The 15,811-nt window shown below is 54.6% G+C and overlaps 1 protein-coding gene across 1 annotated transcript; it reads right to left on the bottom strand.

Moving 5' to 3' along the window:
• Positions 1-474: 474 nt before the first annotated feature.
• PTGDR (prostaglandin D2 receptor) lies at positions 475-12,558 on the bottom strand. The gene is made up of 2 exons (XM_025181326.3): positions 11,733-12,558; positions 475-1,788 (listed from the first exon to the last, which is right to left on the bottom strand). Exons 1-2 carry the CDS (start codon positions 12,537-12,539, stop codon positions 1,591-1,593), a joined length of 1,005 nt encoding a protein of 334 aa, XP_025037111.2. The 5' UTR covers positions 12,540-12,558; the 3' UTR covers positions 475-1,590.
• Positions 12,559-15,811: the final 3,253 nt, after the last annotated feature.

Genomic DNA, 15,811 nt, shown 5'->3' with positions numbered 1-15,811 from the left:
TTAGAAAAGAGGAGACTGAGGGGGGATATGATAGAGGTCTATCAAATCATGAGTGGTGTGAAGAGGGCTGATAAAGAAAAGTTATTTATTAGTTCCCATAATAGAAGAACTAGAGGACACCAAATGAAATTAATGGGTAGCAGGTTTAAAACTAATAAAAGAAAGTTCTTCTTCACACAGCGTGTTGTCAACCTGTGGAACTCCTTGCCAGAGGAGGCTGTGAAGACTAGGACTAGAACAAAGTTTAAAGAGAAGCTAGATAATTTCATGGAGGTTAGGTCCATAAAAGGCTATTAGCCAGGGGATAAAATGGTGTCCTTGGCCTCTGTTTGTCAGAGGCTGGAGAGAGATGGCAGGAGACAAATCGCTTGATCATTGTCTTCGGTCCACCCTCTCTGGGGCACCTGGTGCTGGCCACTGTCGGCAGACAGGATACTGGGCTAGATGGACCTTTGGTCTGACCCAGTATGGCTGTTCTTATGTTCTTATGACTTGTCGGAGGGCTTGGGGAGCAGCCACAAGACAAATGACTGGAGGCGGCTTGTGTTTCGTTTCAGAACAAAGAGCTTTATTTCTCCCTGACAGACCTGGGTGAGTCCTGATTTCGGCCTGGAGCCTCTAAGCCGATCCCTGCGGGGAGCAGGGATGTAAATTCCCAGTTGGTCAGTTAAACGTCAGGTGGACCTAACGCTTCACCGGTGAACCCCCAGCCCATGAGGCTCTCACCCCCAGCCCAGTGTTGTGACTGGCCCCCAGCTCCCAGCTGGGGCTGCATCCAGCTTCTGACCCCCACGCTGGGGCTGGCTCGTATCCCTCATGTAGGGGCTGTGGCTGCCACTGCTTCCTGGTGCCCATCCCTGCCTGCAAGCACCCAGGCTCCCCATGGACAGAGGCTGCTGCAGATGAGAGCAGCCCCCTACCCATGGCAAGCAGGGCGCTCCTCCAGTCCCCACTGGTTACCGGTTAACCAGAATTGGTAGGGTTAACCGTTTAGGGTGATGTTTGCCCACTAACCAGATAACCGGCTAGCCTTTCACATCCCCGAGTGGGCAGATGTATCTGCCTGCCTACAGCCTGTTGAAATCAATGAGAAATCCCAAAGGCATCAGGGCTCGCCCATGCAGAGATCGGGGCCTTGCTCGGAGAGGAGCGGTGAATCGGGCCCGAGAAGCAGAGGGCAGCGCTTTATCCCGCAAACACATGATTTGTCCTGTCATCCAAGTTCTCTGGAAAGCAGCGCGTGGTCGCTTCGTAAGAGTCACGGTTATTTGCCTGAGCCACACACTTTCACTTCCAGTCTGCAACTAGAAAGGCAAACACGCAATAACAGAGGACCATGTCCCCCTCTGTAGTGCGCACACACACACACACGCACACAGCAGAACAACTAAGGCACTCTACCTGCCCCGGAACACAGTGCTATATTATTTTACAGTGTTTAGAGATGATCCACATGTCACAATCACCACATCTGGCATCGTTCCTGAGATCCACTGGACTCTGTAAACAATTACTGGATCAAGAGTCTTCCCGTTCACGTTACGAAAGGAAGCAACCACATTCGTCACCGCTGCCGCTTCGGTGGCTAGTTCAGAGAAGCTGAGGCGGTGCGGCTTTTTTAGAGTTCAGTCTTCTGCAGACCCTATGAAGGACCTTGCGAAAACCTGAAGTCCTGAAAATGATGAAAATCCAGGGGTCCACAATGGAGTTCACCGATAAAAACCTCAGTGCTGTAAGGTCGGCATTTTCATTAAAGTCAGCAGCAAACGCTCCGACGTAAGCACGAACCTGTTTTAAATATAAAAAGATGTAAGTATAAAACCTAAAAGCCGAGTGCTGGCCATAACATGTAACACTTTGGAAAAGACTCGAGTAAACTCCCTAAATTCAATTAACGGCCTCAACTGCTTTTCCACACTGAATCAGCACGTTTTGTTCTGAGACTGCACTTCACTTAGCCCGACATCAAGCTTAACTAAAACCCACTGGGAAGGCAGATGAATCCAGCACTAAGCAATCAGGGACCATGCAACAAACTAACAGTTCCTGTGCTCCAATGTTCCCTCTAATCTTTTCCAACCATGTGCAGAATGGTTCCATCCATGTGTGGAATATTTTTTTCTCAGTGCACAGAGGCACGTGTGAATGTGCACCACCAGTAGAGACAAAAACCTAGTTGTGGACATTGTGGGAGCTCTGCTAATCAGCCGGGCGGTATCCGAATCTCTCGTGAGTGGCCACGTAAGTGCACACCTAACAGGCAACACTGCTGTGCCCGTAATTACGTTTCATGGGCCAGATGCTCAGCTGGGCAAGTGAGGAGCTGGTCCTGAGTAACAGACTGCAAACGCACTCACTGGTGAGCATAGCAGAATATAGCTCAGGTACGTGAGCTGGCTTTGACAGCTAACAGACTGATTTTGATAAACTAATGGTACCATGAGGAAACCAGCCTGATTTTGACCTATGTCGTGTGGGGGTAGATCGTGACTAACCCCACTGAAATCTATGGCATTGCACTGGTGTGGGAGCAGAAAGGGGCTCTGCATTTCTTGCTGTGTGCTGGCTACCAATCAATGCCCTTGTTCCATCCCTATTACAGGCCTCTGGTCCCGGGGCTTGGATGTTAGTAGCCGACATGTAGATCGGAGCGGACAGAGTTGCCCTTCCTACATGAATGCAAATAAAGGTGCCAAATAAAAGACGTGTAAAGCCTGCTTCATAAGATGGAAATAAACAGGTTACTCCAAACTGATCTGTGCCTCAGTGTCCCCAGGCTAGATTTGCAGCAGTACTGAGCTGGGGAGGGAAAGAAAATGAAGCCTGGTATTTCTGAGATTGCCAGCGCACCTAATCCAGAACCATAAATGTGCTCCAATCCCACAGACAGAGACAAACACCTACAGGATCTATGTAGAGCGTTCTTAAAACTGAAATACCTACCCGGAGAAGTGAAAAAACAGATTAACAGAGCCAGAGGAGTGCCCAGACATCAGCTACGTCAAGAGAGGCCAAGAAGAGAAAACAACAGAACATCACTTGTCATCACCTACAGCCCCCAACTTAAACCTCTCCACAGCCATCTACAACCTATCCTGGAAAACGACCCTTCACTCTCTCAGATGTTGGGGGAAAAGGCCAATCCTCACCCACAGACAACCCCTGAACTTCAAACAAATTCTTTCCAGTAACCACGCAGCACACCTCCATCGTAATCACCCAGGAACCCACCCCAGCAATCAGCCCCGGTGCCCAACCTATCCACGCATCTACACAAACGACGTCATCACAGGAGCTAACCACATAAACCAACACATCAGAGGCTTGTACAGCTGCACAGCCACCAATGTGGTCTGTGCCATCAAGTGCCAGCCATGCCCCTCTGCCATGGATACTGGCCAAACTGCACAGTCTCTACGAGAAAGAATTAATGGACACAAATCAGATATCTGAAAAGGAAACACACAGAAACCTATTGGGGAACTTTTTAACTTGCCCGGCCACTCCTTAATGGATCTGAAAGTCACCGTATTATTTCTAACCAATTTCAAAAGCCAGCTTGACAGGGAAGCTACAGAACTTAATTTCATTTACAAATTTGATTCCTACAATAGAAGTCTAAACAAAGACATTGGCTGCATGGCCTGCTACATTCCACATCCTAGTGATATCAAAAACCAAACAAAGGGTACTTAAAGTGGGTACTAAGTATTCTTATCAGCTTCATTTAGCAAAGACACTAACTGAGATTTCTCTCCCCTTTTTTTCTTCTTTCTTCCTCATCCGCTCCTCCATCCCTTCTCTGTGCTATTTATTAGAAAACTGGACCCCTTAAACTCCACTCATCTGAAGAAGTGGGTTGTGCCCATGAAAGCTCATGATACCATCTACATGTTTTGTTAGTCTCTAAGGGTGCGTCTATACTGCACCGTTACTTTGAGATAACTAGCTTTATTTTGAAATAACAATGTGAGCGTCTATACAGCCATTCCATTATTTTGAAATAGTTTCAAAATAACAGACTTATTCCGAAATCTGTACACCTCATTTTACGAGGAATAACGCCTATTCTGAAACAAGAAAAAAAAAAAGATGGTCCGGTAGCACTTTATAGACTAACAAAACATGTAGATGGTATCATGAGCTTTCGTGGGCACAACCCACTTCTTCATCTGATAATACCATCTATCTGTTACAGACTAACTCGGCTACCCCTCTGAAGAGTTCTGAAATAGCTATTTTGAAATAAGGCGCGTTTAGACGCTGCACTGCTGCTATTTTGAAATAGCCCCTCACTAGGGCCATTCTAAGTTATTCCTCCTGGGGCTGTAAATCGAGATAGCATGTCTACATTATGGAAGCCTGCTTCGGACTAGTTTTGAGGCTTCCCTGCAGTGCAGATGTGCTATTTTGAAATAATCTATTTCGGAATAAATATTCTGGAATAGTTTATTTTGAAATAGCCGTGCAGTGTAGATGTACCCTAAGGTGCTGAAAGACTCTTTGTTGTTTTTAAGTTTTTCATAAGTGCACTTGTTTTTATATGCAGTGTCCTTGTAGCCATGTCAGTCCCAGGATACTAGAGAGATAGGCTGTGTGTGAGTGGGAGGTAATATTGTTGATGGGACGAACTGCCGTTGGGAGGGAAGAGCAGAGAGAGAGAGAAAAAACTGAGCTCTACCAAGCTCTTCCTCAGGTCTGCAAAGCTCGAAAACTTCTCTCTCTCGCCAAAAGAAACAACAAGCAGTCCTGTGGCATTTTAGGGCATGTCTACACTAGGGGGGTATTTTGAAATAACTCATCTTATTTCGAAATCAGAAGCAGAGCAACTACCCTACCAAGCCCGTTATTTCAAAATAAGGAGTTGGTTATTTCGAAATAGTAACTCCAATAATAACTCCTGCCTCCTTGGGGAATAAGTGTATTTCCACATAGTTATTTCAAGAGTTATTTTGAAATAAGTTATTTCAAAATAATTTCCTAGTGTAGACATTGCCGTTAGAGACTAACCAAAGTATACAGTAGCATGAGCTTTTGTGGGCAAAACCCACTTCATCAGATGATGAGCTGAAGTAGAAAGAAGAGAAACCAGGTACTTTATAACAGAGAAGAAGGGGGTGGGGAGCCAGTCTTCCTTGTCTTTACCACTGTATGTTTACATCCAAAGCTAAGGATGGGACATTTCCAGCCCACTTAATTAATTAGCCTCATTAGTACCAGTCCAGCAATCGGCAGGTACTTTCCCCCTCTCCCTGTCTTCTCTGTTATATAATACCTGGTTTCTGTTATTTCTATTCCAGTTCATACTTTAGTTAGTCTCTAAGGTGCCAAAGGACTGCTCGTTGTTTTTAAAGTTATAGACTAGCAGGGCGACTCCTCTGAGACTTTTTGCAGATAGAAGTTGACCCAATATCTTTACCTCCCTCCCTCTCTCGTCTTCTCTCTGTTGTTTTTATAGTAACTAACGGTTTGCATTTCTGCACGTCTTGAAAGTTGCAGGTTGCTTTGAAAAAAAATTACACAATATTAACGAGAAAGAAATACTTCTGCGTTCTCACGTTTTAGTATTACAATACCAGCTACATGTTTTGTTAGTCTCTAAGGTGCTGCAAGACTATTCCTTGTTTTTTACGCGTCAGAGGGGTAGCCGAGTTAGTCTGTACAGGATAAACTTAAAAAACAACAAATAGTCTGGTAGCACTTTAAAGACTAACAAAACACGTCCATGGGAGCCTGAGCTTTTGTGGGCTGTTCCTTGTTTTGTAAGGTTTTTAATATTACAATGACTGTGTGGCAAGGCTGCCCCCTTGTGGACACAGGAACATATCACCTTTGAGTTCCATTATGTTCTTAGCTGAAACAAAAGACAGAGCTTAGACCAGACTAACACGGTTGCATCTCTATCACTATTATGTTCTTAGGTTCTTCTCTACAGGTGGAAGCAGGCTGCAACAGCTGTTCCTACATTACTCCACAGGTAGACAAACCCCTCAGTTACATCAGAGCAAATCCAGCATACTTCTATTGACTTTGTTGGAGTTACACAGGCTTTTCTGTGATATAAATGAGCTCAGAATCAGGTAGAGTTGGACTGGAGGCTGGCATCATGAATAATCTCGTGGGATCCGAGTTGTCAGGGTATTTAGATACAGAGGCACCTAATGAGATAAACGTACCTATCTCCCATGACAAGTTAGGTACCTAACAGTACAGGTGGGTGCCTAAATATCTTTAAAGTCTGGTGCCATTTTGTTTTCGCCTGTACAGGCATGAAGACTCCAGGTGAGGTGCAGAAGTGGTGTACAATAAGGGTGTTAGACACTAGATGACTCTTGCAGTCTCTGTCCCCTGTAAGTTGTGTGCTTGTGTAGCCACTAAGGAGAGAGTCAGATGCCGCCCAGCTGATTATCAGAGTGCTTACAGCTAGTTTTTGTTTCTACTTGGTGGTGCACATTCATGCATGCCTTGGTGCACATTAAAAAATTATTCCACATGCGAATGGAAAAATCCACCCGGGGGGGAAAAGATTAGCAGGAACATTGCTTACAGTGCCTTCTATCCTGTGGTTCTGTGATTCTAGGTACTTAGACTATAATTTTTTTGGGATGGGGATTGTCTTCTTGGTCTGTAGGGGTCCTGGGAGCTACCATGTTACAAATAAGTAATAATAATAGAAAATGGGTGGGGAAAAAATTGAAACGTGTAAACACATCAGCATGTGTGTTGACTTCCACTTCTAAGTTTAGTAATCACTATTTATATGAAACAGACCATGCCCACTTTTTACTTTGACTAGATCTGGACTTATGCTCTATGTCTTTAGCCACTGTTTCTATTGAAGGGGAGATTGTGGTACTTTTGTGCAGCTAATGGGCTTTATCTTCTTTGCCCCGAGCCTGCTAAACCGTCTCTGCCAATTTTAACTTGTATCGTTGGGTCATAACAACATTTCTATCAGGAGGTACATGCCACCCATAGAGCTCCATGCAACATCATATTTTATAAACAACAAATGGTCTGGTAGCACTTTATAGACTAACAAAACATAGAGATCAGTGGTCCCCAACACGGTGCCGTGGGCGCCATGGCGCCCGCGGGGGCATTTGTGTGCACTCGCCAAGTGCTTGGGGCTGGCCCCGCCCCGGACACGTAGCGCATGCAAGGTACTGGAGCCGGCCCCAGGCGCACGGGGAGCGCTGGCCCCGGAAGCGTGGCTATGAGGGGTACCGGCCCCGGGAGCGAGGTGAAGTAGCCATCCGCGTCCCGGGTGTGCAGCACATAGGGAGTGCCGGCCCCGGGCTCACGGCGAATTGGCCGCCCGCACCCCGGGTACACAGCTATCGGGGAGCACCGGCCTCGGGCACACGGCAAATTGGCCGCCCGCACCCCGGGTACGCAGCTATCGGGGAGCACCAGCCTCGGGCACACGGCAAATTGGCCGCCCACTCCCCAGGCACATGGGGAGCGCTGGCCCTGGGCGCATGGCGAGTTGGCCACCCTGGCCCCGGGAGCATGGCAAATTGGCATCCCCACCCCCAGGCACGCAGCTATGGGGGTGGTGCCGGCTTTGGGCACATGGCTCTGCAGGATGCTGGCCCCAGGCTTGCTGCAAATGGGTGGCCCTGCCCGTGGTCACACGGCGCATAGGGTTGCTGGCCCCAGGCACGTGGCTCATGGGGGTGTGGCGTATGCGCGGCCCCGCCCCGGGTGCACAAGTGTCCCCGTCCTCTGGCGCCCGGCAAGCGAACAGCCACACCCCCTGGTGCCCAGCAGGCGAACAGCTACACCCCCTAGTGCCCGGCAGCTTCAAATGGTTGGGGATCACTGATGTAGATGGTATCATGAGCTTTCGCGGGTGTAGCCCACTTCTTCAGATGAAGCGGGCTATGCCCATGAAAGCTCATGATACCATCCACATGTTTTGTTAGTCTAAAAGTGCTACCAGACTATTTGTTGTTTTTTAAAGTTTATCCTGTACAGACTAACTCGGCTACCCCCTGACGCATCATATTTTATATTTGTCTCCTTTTCTAAAAAAGGATAGGAAAGTCCATATACAAATATAGCCCTTAAGCGATGTTTATTGTCTTGGAGAACCACTATAAATTTACCTATTAAAAACTCCACTAAAAGAGTTTCCCATTAATGGGCTAACCCAAGACAAAAGCAATGACATTTACAATGAAGAGTCTAACAAGACTCAGATACATCGATAAGGAGATAGGGCATTTTGAATAGGCATTGGAAGATCCTCAACTGTGCGTTTTCTTCCTTTTGTGGTCCTATAAGACCTTTCACGTTCTTTTGTTTTGCTTTGAGTCCATTTCAATTTTATTGGTATAAACATTTGGTCGTGATACTCTGTCTGAATTTGCACTGCAGTGTACAGATGTGGGATTCTGCTCAGTTCCCAAATGTAATTTGGGTACTAAAGGATGCCTCTCTGCACTTCCTAAACTTTAGTCTCACTTATACAGTGAAATCTCCTTGATTGACTAAATTGGACCACAGCTCAAGCAGACTGGCACTGCATCTGCCGCCCTACCCTGAAAACCTATGAATTTTTTGGCCATCAAGAAAATCGTTACGCATGACAGGTAACAACTCATTCTCCCAAGCACAATGCTCCTTTTCTTTTTAAAATAATGGTTTCCTTCAAAATCTGCAGGGTGAAACAAAAGGGCTATTGATTACCTGCAAAATGATGCTGTCATTTTTTTAAATTAAACCTCTCTGAGCTAAAGAGGGATGACTGGGGTGTGGTGGATGAAGCATACTAACAATATAAAATCTACTCGATCAACCGTTCTCAGCGAGTAGTTATTAATGGTTCACAGTCCTGCTGGAAAGGCATAACAAGTGAGGTTCTGCAGGGGTCTGTTCTGAGATCGGCTCTGTTCAATATCTTCATCAACGATTTAGATATTGGCATAGTACGCTTATTAAGTTTGCAGATGATACCAAACTGGGAGGGGTTGCGACTAATCTGGAGGATAGGGACATAATTCAAAATGATCTTAGCAAGTTAGAGAAATGGTCTGAGGTAAACAGGATGAAGTTTAATAAAGAGAAATGCAAAGTGCTCCACTTAGGAAGGAACAATCAGTTTCACACATACAGAATGGGAAGCGACTGTCTGGGAAGGAGTCCGGCAGAAAGGGATCTAGGGGTTATAGTGGATCACAAGCTAAATATGAGTCAGCAGTGTGATGCTGTTGCAAAGAAAGCAAACATGATTCTGGGCTGCATTAACAGGTGTGTTGTGAGCAAGACACGAGCAGTCATTCTTCCGTTCTACTCTGCACTGGTTAGGCCTCAGTTGGAGTATTGTGTCCAGTTCTGGGCACCACATTTCAAGAAAGATGTAGAGAAACTGGAGAGGGTCCAGAGAAGAGCAACGAGAATCATCAAAGGTCTACAGAACATGACCTATGAGGGAAGGCTGAAAGAATTGGGTTTGTTTAGTTTAGAAAAGAGAAGATTGAGGGGGGACACGATAGCAGTTTTCAGGTATCTAAAAGGGTGTCATAAGGAGGAGGGAGAAAACTTGTTCATCTTGGCCTCTGAGGATAGAACAAGAAGCAATGGGCTTAAACTGCAGCAAGGGAGGTTTAGGTTGGACATTAGGAAAAAGTTCCTAACTGTCAGGGAGGTTAAACACTGGAATAAGTTGCCCAGGGAGGTTGTGGAATCTCCATCTCTGGAGATATTTAAGAGCAGGTTAGATAAATGTCTGTCAGGGATGGTCTAGTCAGTATTTGGTCCTGCCATGAGGGCAGGGGACTGGACTCAATGACCTATCGAGGTCCCTTCCAGTTCTAGTGTTCTATGATTCTATGATATTTCCTGCCACACAATACCCTCTAAAATTACATATGTGGTTTTGTTTCTTTGGTTTCTTTTCCTCTGAATTCAGTGATTAAGTCTCTTCTTGTGGTTAAGATCTCCCATTTCAATTGTTCTTACTCAGTAGCTGTGAATCACTGGCAAAGGAATCTTGAATACTGAAATGTCCTTAACTGCACAAACGAGCACCACTAATTGCGTTTTGATGGAATAATATTTTTTCCCTCCGCACCAAGTGCAGCTTGCAAGTTTTGCTGTCTTGGATCTGTAATATGGACCACGGCAAACACGCAGTTGTTTTTAATAGATCACTCTGTAGTGTAAGCAAAGCACCGTATGACAGTCTTCCTGGTAATACCATGACGTCTGCAAGGGGCTCATCTCCCGCATTTTACAACTAACGTGGGGTTTCTTAGTCAATTCAAGCAGGAGAGACGCAGAGCTTACAGAGTAAATGGAGCAAGGATGTGTCATTTTGAGGGTCACTGTGTGGGCACAGCCACAGTTTAAGGGGAGAATCTTTACCCAAGCACTTGGTGGTTCCCATGTCACTTTTTCCCTTCTTTGTGTGCTCTTTAAAAAGTTTTTAGCGCTGGTGGCCTGGTGCTAGGCTCACCCCAAGGAAAGGCTCAGCACCGCCTGTGAGCTGAGATGGCAGATCACTTCCCACAGCCGTTCAGGGCTGTCAACAGGAGTGCCAAAGGACTCGTCTGTTCACCCATTTCAGGATGCAGGGCAGTAAAACAACCCTCCTCCGCTGCTGCTGCCCTGGTCAGCGTTCAGCTGTACCCAGAGCCTTCCGCTGGCTTATCAGCCCATGGGCCGCCGTCCCTCCTCCTCACCCAAGAGCAATGCCCTGACAGCAGTTCCGGAAGGGGTGATGCCAACATGTGACCCCCAACTTTTTAGTTACCGCCGCTATCTGCCCTCACTCCACTGCACACGTTCATTCACATGCCTACAGGGGTTAGCCCCACTCCTCCTGACCCCCGCTAACATTGGGGCCCTGGTGCTGTTCTCAGCCCCTTTGGAGCCTCCCGAAGAATATAAAGGGAGCAGGGGAAACAGGATGGAAAATCCTGGCGTGGGGACAGGATTTCACTGCCTGTCTTTGATCCCCTTGGTGCAGGTGTGGGGAGAGACTAGTGTTTTAATAGCAGGGGGCCCGATCCTCACCAGTGCAGTTCCTCTGACTTCACTGGAGGGATGCGAAGGGTTAACCAGTTAGTGGGTGATGCTTACGGACTCCAGTTGGCCAGGCGGGATGGAGCTGCCCGGGTGGGAGGAAGCGGGGACTCCAGCCCAGCAAATCCCTCCAAACCCCCTTTAATCAGTTAACTGGTTAAATATAACATTTGATCTGTGAACCAATTAAACAGGATTTTGCATCCCTACCTCGCTGACAGGTGCGCCTAGGCTAGGTGAGCCCCCGGGGGCAAGCCAGCTCCTGGCAAAAAGGGGGTCAGGATACACCCGGGAGAGTGGGATGCTACTCCCGGGATCCCGCTGCCAGGGAAGATCCTGCTGCCAATGGGAAGACCCTTGCTCGGGCACGCAGGGGGCAAGCCAGCTCCTGGCAAGAAGGGGAGTCAGGCTACCCCAGGGGAGTGGGATGCTACTCTCAGGATCCCGCTGCCAAGGAAGATCCTGCTGCCAATGGGAAGACCCTTGCTCGGGGCACGCAGGGGGCAAGCCAGCTCCTGGCAAGAAGGGGAGTCAGGCTACCCCAGGGGAGCGGGATGCTACTCCCGGGATCCCGCTGCCAGGGAAGATCCTGCTGCCAATGGGAAGCCCCTTGCTGGGGCGCGCTGGGGCTCAGGCCCCTCCCCGGGTAGGGGCGCGCGTCGGGGGCCCCCTCCCCTCTCAGGCTCGGGGCCGGTACTCACGACGAGGGGCAGCGAGCAGACGGCGAAGAGGACGGTCATGAGGGCCAGCAGGACGAGGTGGTCCAGCTCCTCCATGCGCGGCGGGGCGTCGGCGGGGCAGGCGGAGGCGCAGCTGCGGCGGTGGGGCCGGCGGGCCATGCGGTAGAGGCTGCGCATGCTGGCCAGGTTGCAGAGCCCGATGGCCAACCCCAGCGCGCCCAGCAGGCTGGCGTAGAGCACGGAGTAGCCCCGCGGCCCGCCGGCCATGCGCATGAAGCACCAGGTGCCCGGGCAGTACTGCACGGTGGCGCCCACGCCCAGCAGCGGCAGGGCGCAGAAGAGGGCGCACAGCGCGGCGGCGGCCGGGCCGAGGAGCAGGGCGGCGGCGCGGCGGCGCGGCAGGTGGCGCCGGTAGAAGTAGGGGTGGCCCAGCGAGAGCCAGCACTCCAGCGCCGTGGCCAGCAGCAGCAGCGTGGGCGCCAGCCCGAAGAAGGCCATGAGGAAGGCGAAGAGCTGGCACAGGCGGCCCGGCTCCCCCGCGGCGCCGCCCGCCGCCGGCCACAGCGCGCTCAGGCTGCGGTTGCGCGCGTAGGCGGCCAGCACCACGGGGCTCAGCAGGCACTTGCCCAGCAGGTCGGTGGCCGCCAGCCCGCTCACCAGCAGGTAGAAGGCGGAGGCCCGCCGGCGCCGCAGCCGCTGCCGGCCCAGCAGGTAGAGGGCGAGCAGGTTGCCCAGCAGCCCGGCGGAGAAGAGCAGCGCGCTGGGCAGCGCCGACTGGCCGCCCTCGAGGGCGCGGCTGCTCCGGCAGCGGTAGCCGTCGGCTTCCATGGGCGGCCAGAGCGAGCCTGCCCCGGCCCGGGGATGGGGAGGAGGGAGCGGGGCTCGACGGGGAGGGGACAGGGAGAGCCCGGCCCCGCGCGGGAGGGGAGGGGAGGTGCAGGGTCCCCGGGTGGGGGTGGGAAGAGCCCAGCCCTGCGGGGCGGGGAGAGGGAGGTGCGGGGTCTGGGGGCTTGAGAGGGTCTGCGGGAGGGGGTGGAGAGCGCGGAGCAGGGTCCGGTGCTGGGGGGAGGGGGCGGAGAGGGCGGTGCAGGGTCCGGGGCTGGGGGGTGCGGGAGGGGGCGGAGAGGGCGGTGCAGGGTCCGGGGCTGGGGGATGCGGGAGGGGGCGGAGAGGGCGGTGCAGGGTCCGGGGCTGGGGGGTGCGGGGGGGGTGGAGAGGGCGGTGCAGGGTCCGGGGCTGGGGGATGCGGGAGGGGGCGGAGAGGGCGGTGCAGGGTCCGGGGCTGGGGGATGCGGGAGGGGGCGGAGAGGGCGGTGCAGGGTCCGGGGCTGGGGGGTGCGGGAGGGGGCGGAGAGGGCGGTGCAGGGTCCGGGGCTGGGGGTGCGGGAGGGGGTGGAGAGGGCGGTGCAGGGTCCGGAGCTGGGGGGTGCGGGAGGGGGTGGAGAGGGCGGTGCAGGGTCCGGGGCTGGGGGATGCGGGAGGGGGTGGAGAGGGCGGTGCAGGGTCCGGGGCTGGGGGGTGCGTGCGGGAGGGGGTGGAGAGGGCGGTGCAGGGTCCGGGGCTGGGGGATGCGGGAGGGGATGGAGAGGGCGGTGCAGGGTCCGGGGCTGGGGGTGCGGGAGGGGATGGAGAGGGCGGTGCAGGGTCCGGGGCTGGGGGGTGCGGGAGGAGGTGGAGAGGGCGGTGCAGGGTCCGGGGCTGGGGGGTGCGGGAGGGGGTGGAGAGGGCGGTGCAGGGTCCGGGGCTGGGGGGTGCGGGAGGGGGCGGAGAGGGCGGTGCAGGGTCCGGGGCTGGGGGGTGCGTGCGGGAGGGGGCGGAGGGGGCGGTGCGGGGTCCGGGGCTGGGGGATGCGGGAGGGGGCGGAGAGGGCGGTGCAGGGTCCGGGGCTGGGGGTGCGGAAGGGGATGGAGAGGGCGGTGCAGGGTCCGGGGCTGGGGGTGCGGAAGGGGATGGAGAGGGCGGTGCAGGGTCCGGGGCTGGGGGGTGCGGGAGGGGGCGGAGAGGGCGGTGCAGGGTCCGGGGCTGGGGGGTGCGTGCGGAAGGGGGCGGAGAGGGCGGTGCAGGGTCCGGGGCTGGGGGATGCGGGAGGGGATGGAGAGGGCGGTGCAGGGTCCGGGGCTGGGGGGTGCGGGAGGGGGCGGAGAGGGCGGTGCAGGGTCCGGGGCTGGGGGTGCGGGAGGGGATGGAGAGGGCGGTGCAGGGTCCGGGGCTGGGGGGGCTGGGGGGTGCAGGGTCCGGGGCTGGGGGGTGCGGGAGGAGGTGGAGAGGGCGGTGCAGGGTCCGGGGCTGGGGGGTGCGGGAGGGGGCGGAGAGGGCGGTGCAGGGTCCGGGGCTGGGGGGTGCGGGAGGGGGCGGAGAGGGCGGTGCAGGGTCCGGGGCTGGGGGTGCGGGAGGGGATGGAGAGGGCGGTGCAGGGTCCGGGGCTGGGGGTGCGGGAGGGGATGGAGAGGGCGGTGCAGGGTCCGGGGCTGGGGGTGCGGGAGGGGATGGAGAGGGCGGTGCAGGGTCCGGGGCTGGGGGTGCGGGAGGGGATGGAGAGGGCGGTGCAGGGTCCGGGGCTGGGGGTGCGGGAGGGGGCGGAGGGGGCGGTGCGGGGTCCGGGGCTGGGGGATGCGGGAGGGGGCGGAGAGGGCGGTGCAGGGTCCGGGGCTGGGGGTGCGGAAGGGGATGGAGAGGGCGGTGCAGGGTCCGGGGCTGGGGGATGCGGGAGGGGGCGGAGAGGGCGGTGCAGGGTCCGGGGCTGGGGGGTGCGGGAGGGGGCGGAGAGGGCGGTGCAGGGTCCGGGGCTGGGGGGTGCGGGAGGGGGCGGAGAGGGCGGTGCAGGGTCCGGGGCTGGGGGATGCGGGAGGGGGCGGAGAGGGCGGTGCAGGGTCCGGGGCTGGGGGGTGCGGGAGGGGGCGGAGAGGGCGGTGCAGGGTCCGGGGCTGGGGGGTGCGTGGAGGGGGTGGAGAGGGCGGTGCAGGGTCCGGGGCTGGGAGGGGGCGGGGGGCGGTGCAGGGGCTGGGATTGGGGGATGCGGGGGAGCAGACGGGAGGGAGGGTGCCCGGGAATTGCAGCCCGGGGCACCTTGGCAGGGGACAGTCTCCTTTGGGTGCCCGGCAGAGAAGAGGCGCCCCGGGGGTCGGACCCGCCCGAGAAGCTGCTGCGCCCGCGCGTGGGGGCCCGTGTCCGTCCGTCGCTCGGCCCCCTGGGCTAAGTGGGGCGGCGGCTCCGCAGAAGCGCGCAGGACCCGCGCCAGCAGCCCGGCTGGCGGCAGGGCGAGGTCCGGCAGCCCCCGTGGGGGAGAGTGAACGCGCCTTCGCTCCCGGCCTGGGCCGCTCCGCCCTGGCTCCTCCCCGCATCCCCGGGGCAGCCCGCTGCGGGCCGGGTCTCTCCGGAGCAGCGACGCCTCCATCCGCTCCGCCCGCCTGCCGGGCTGCGGGGCTCGGAGCTCTGTGACCCCGGACGCTTCGCTGGCCTCTCGCCGGGGCGGGCTGGAGCTGGTTCGGAGAGCGCCCGAGGGGCCCTTGAAAGCCCAGCAGGAGGGAAGTTGCCTGCTAGGAAGCTGGGGGGGAGCCGTGGACTGTGTCGATCCGGGCTTTTCCCGGGTCTGGCACGAGAAGGAAGGATTTGGCCCGTGAGACCCCCCTGAGCGAAGGGAGGCGCTGCCCTCTCCCTCAACCTGCCCCAGGACAGCGCTTACCCTGCGGCACAGCTTTACCCGGAGCAGCCGGGCGGGGCGAAAGGAACAAGAACCCTGCAGGGGTCAGCAAGATTCATTGACAGTTCCCAGCTGCTGCCGCTGCATGAGAAGTAACTGGTGTTGTAAAGAAATTGAAACAAAAAACAGGACGATGCAGCACTTTCGAGACTAACAAGATGGTTTATTAGGGGATGAGCTTTCGTGGGCCAGACCCACTTCCTCAGATCAAATAGTGGAAGAAAATAGTCACAACCATATATAGCAAAGGGATACAATCGAAAAAAGTGAACACACATCAAAAGGACAAATCAAATTTCAGAACAGAGGGGGGATGAGTGGGGGAGGTAAATGTCTGTGAGCTAATCACCTCCTTTGTTGATTTGTCCTTTTTATGTGTTCACTTTTTTCAATTGTATCC

This window comes from Pelodiscus sinensis, chromosome 5 (assembly GCF_052426305.1).
Source record: "Pelodiscus sinensis isolate ZL-2025 chromosome 5, ASM5242630v1, whole genome shotgun sequence".
Lineage (NCBI taxonomy): Eukaryota > Metazoa > Chordata > Testudines > Trionychidae > Pelodiscus > Pelodiscus sinensis.
Note: the sequence above shows the minus strand (reverse complement) of the source record. Positions and strands in the feature narration are given on the sequence as shown.

Bases quoted from the DNA above. Each gene is read 5' to 3' on its own strand.
- PTGDR (XM_025181326.3), bottom strand. From the start codon at position 12,539: ATGGAAGCCGACGGCTACCGCTGCCGGAGCAGCCGCGCCCTCGAGGGC. The intron at 1,789-11,732 runs GTGAGTACCGGC...TATTTAAAACAG, and splicing joins TCTGCTCGCTGCCCCTCGTC to GTTCGTGCTTACGTCGGAGC.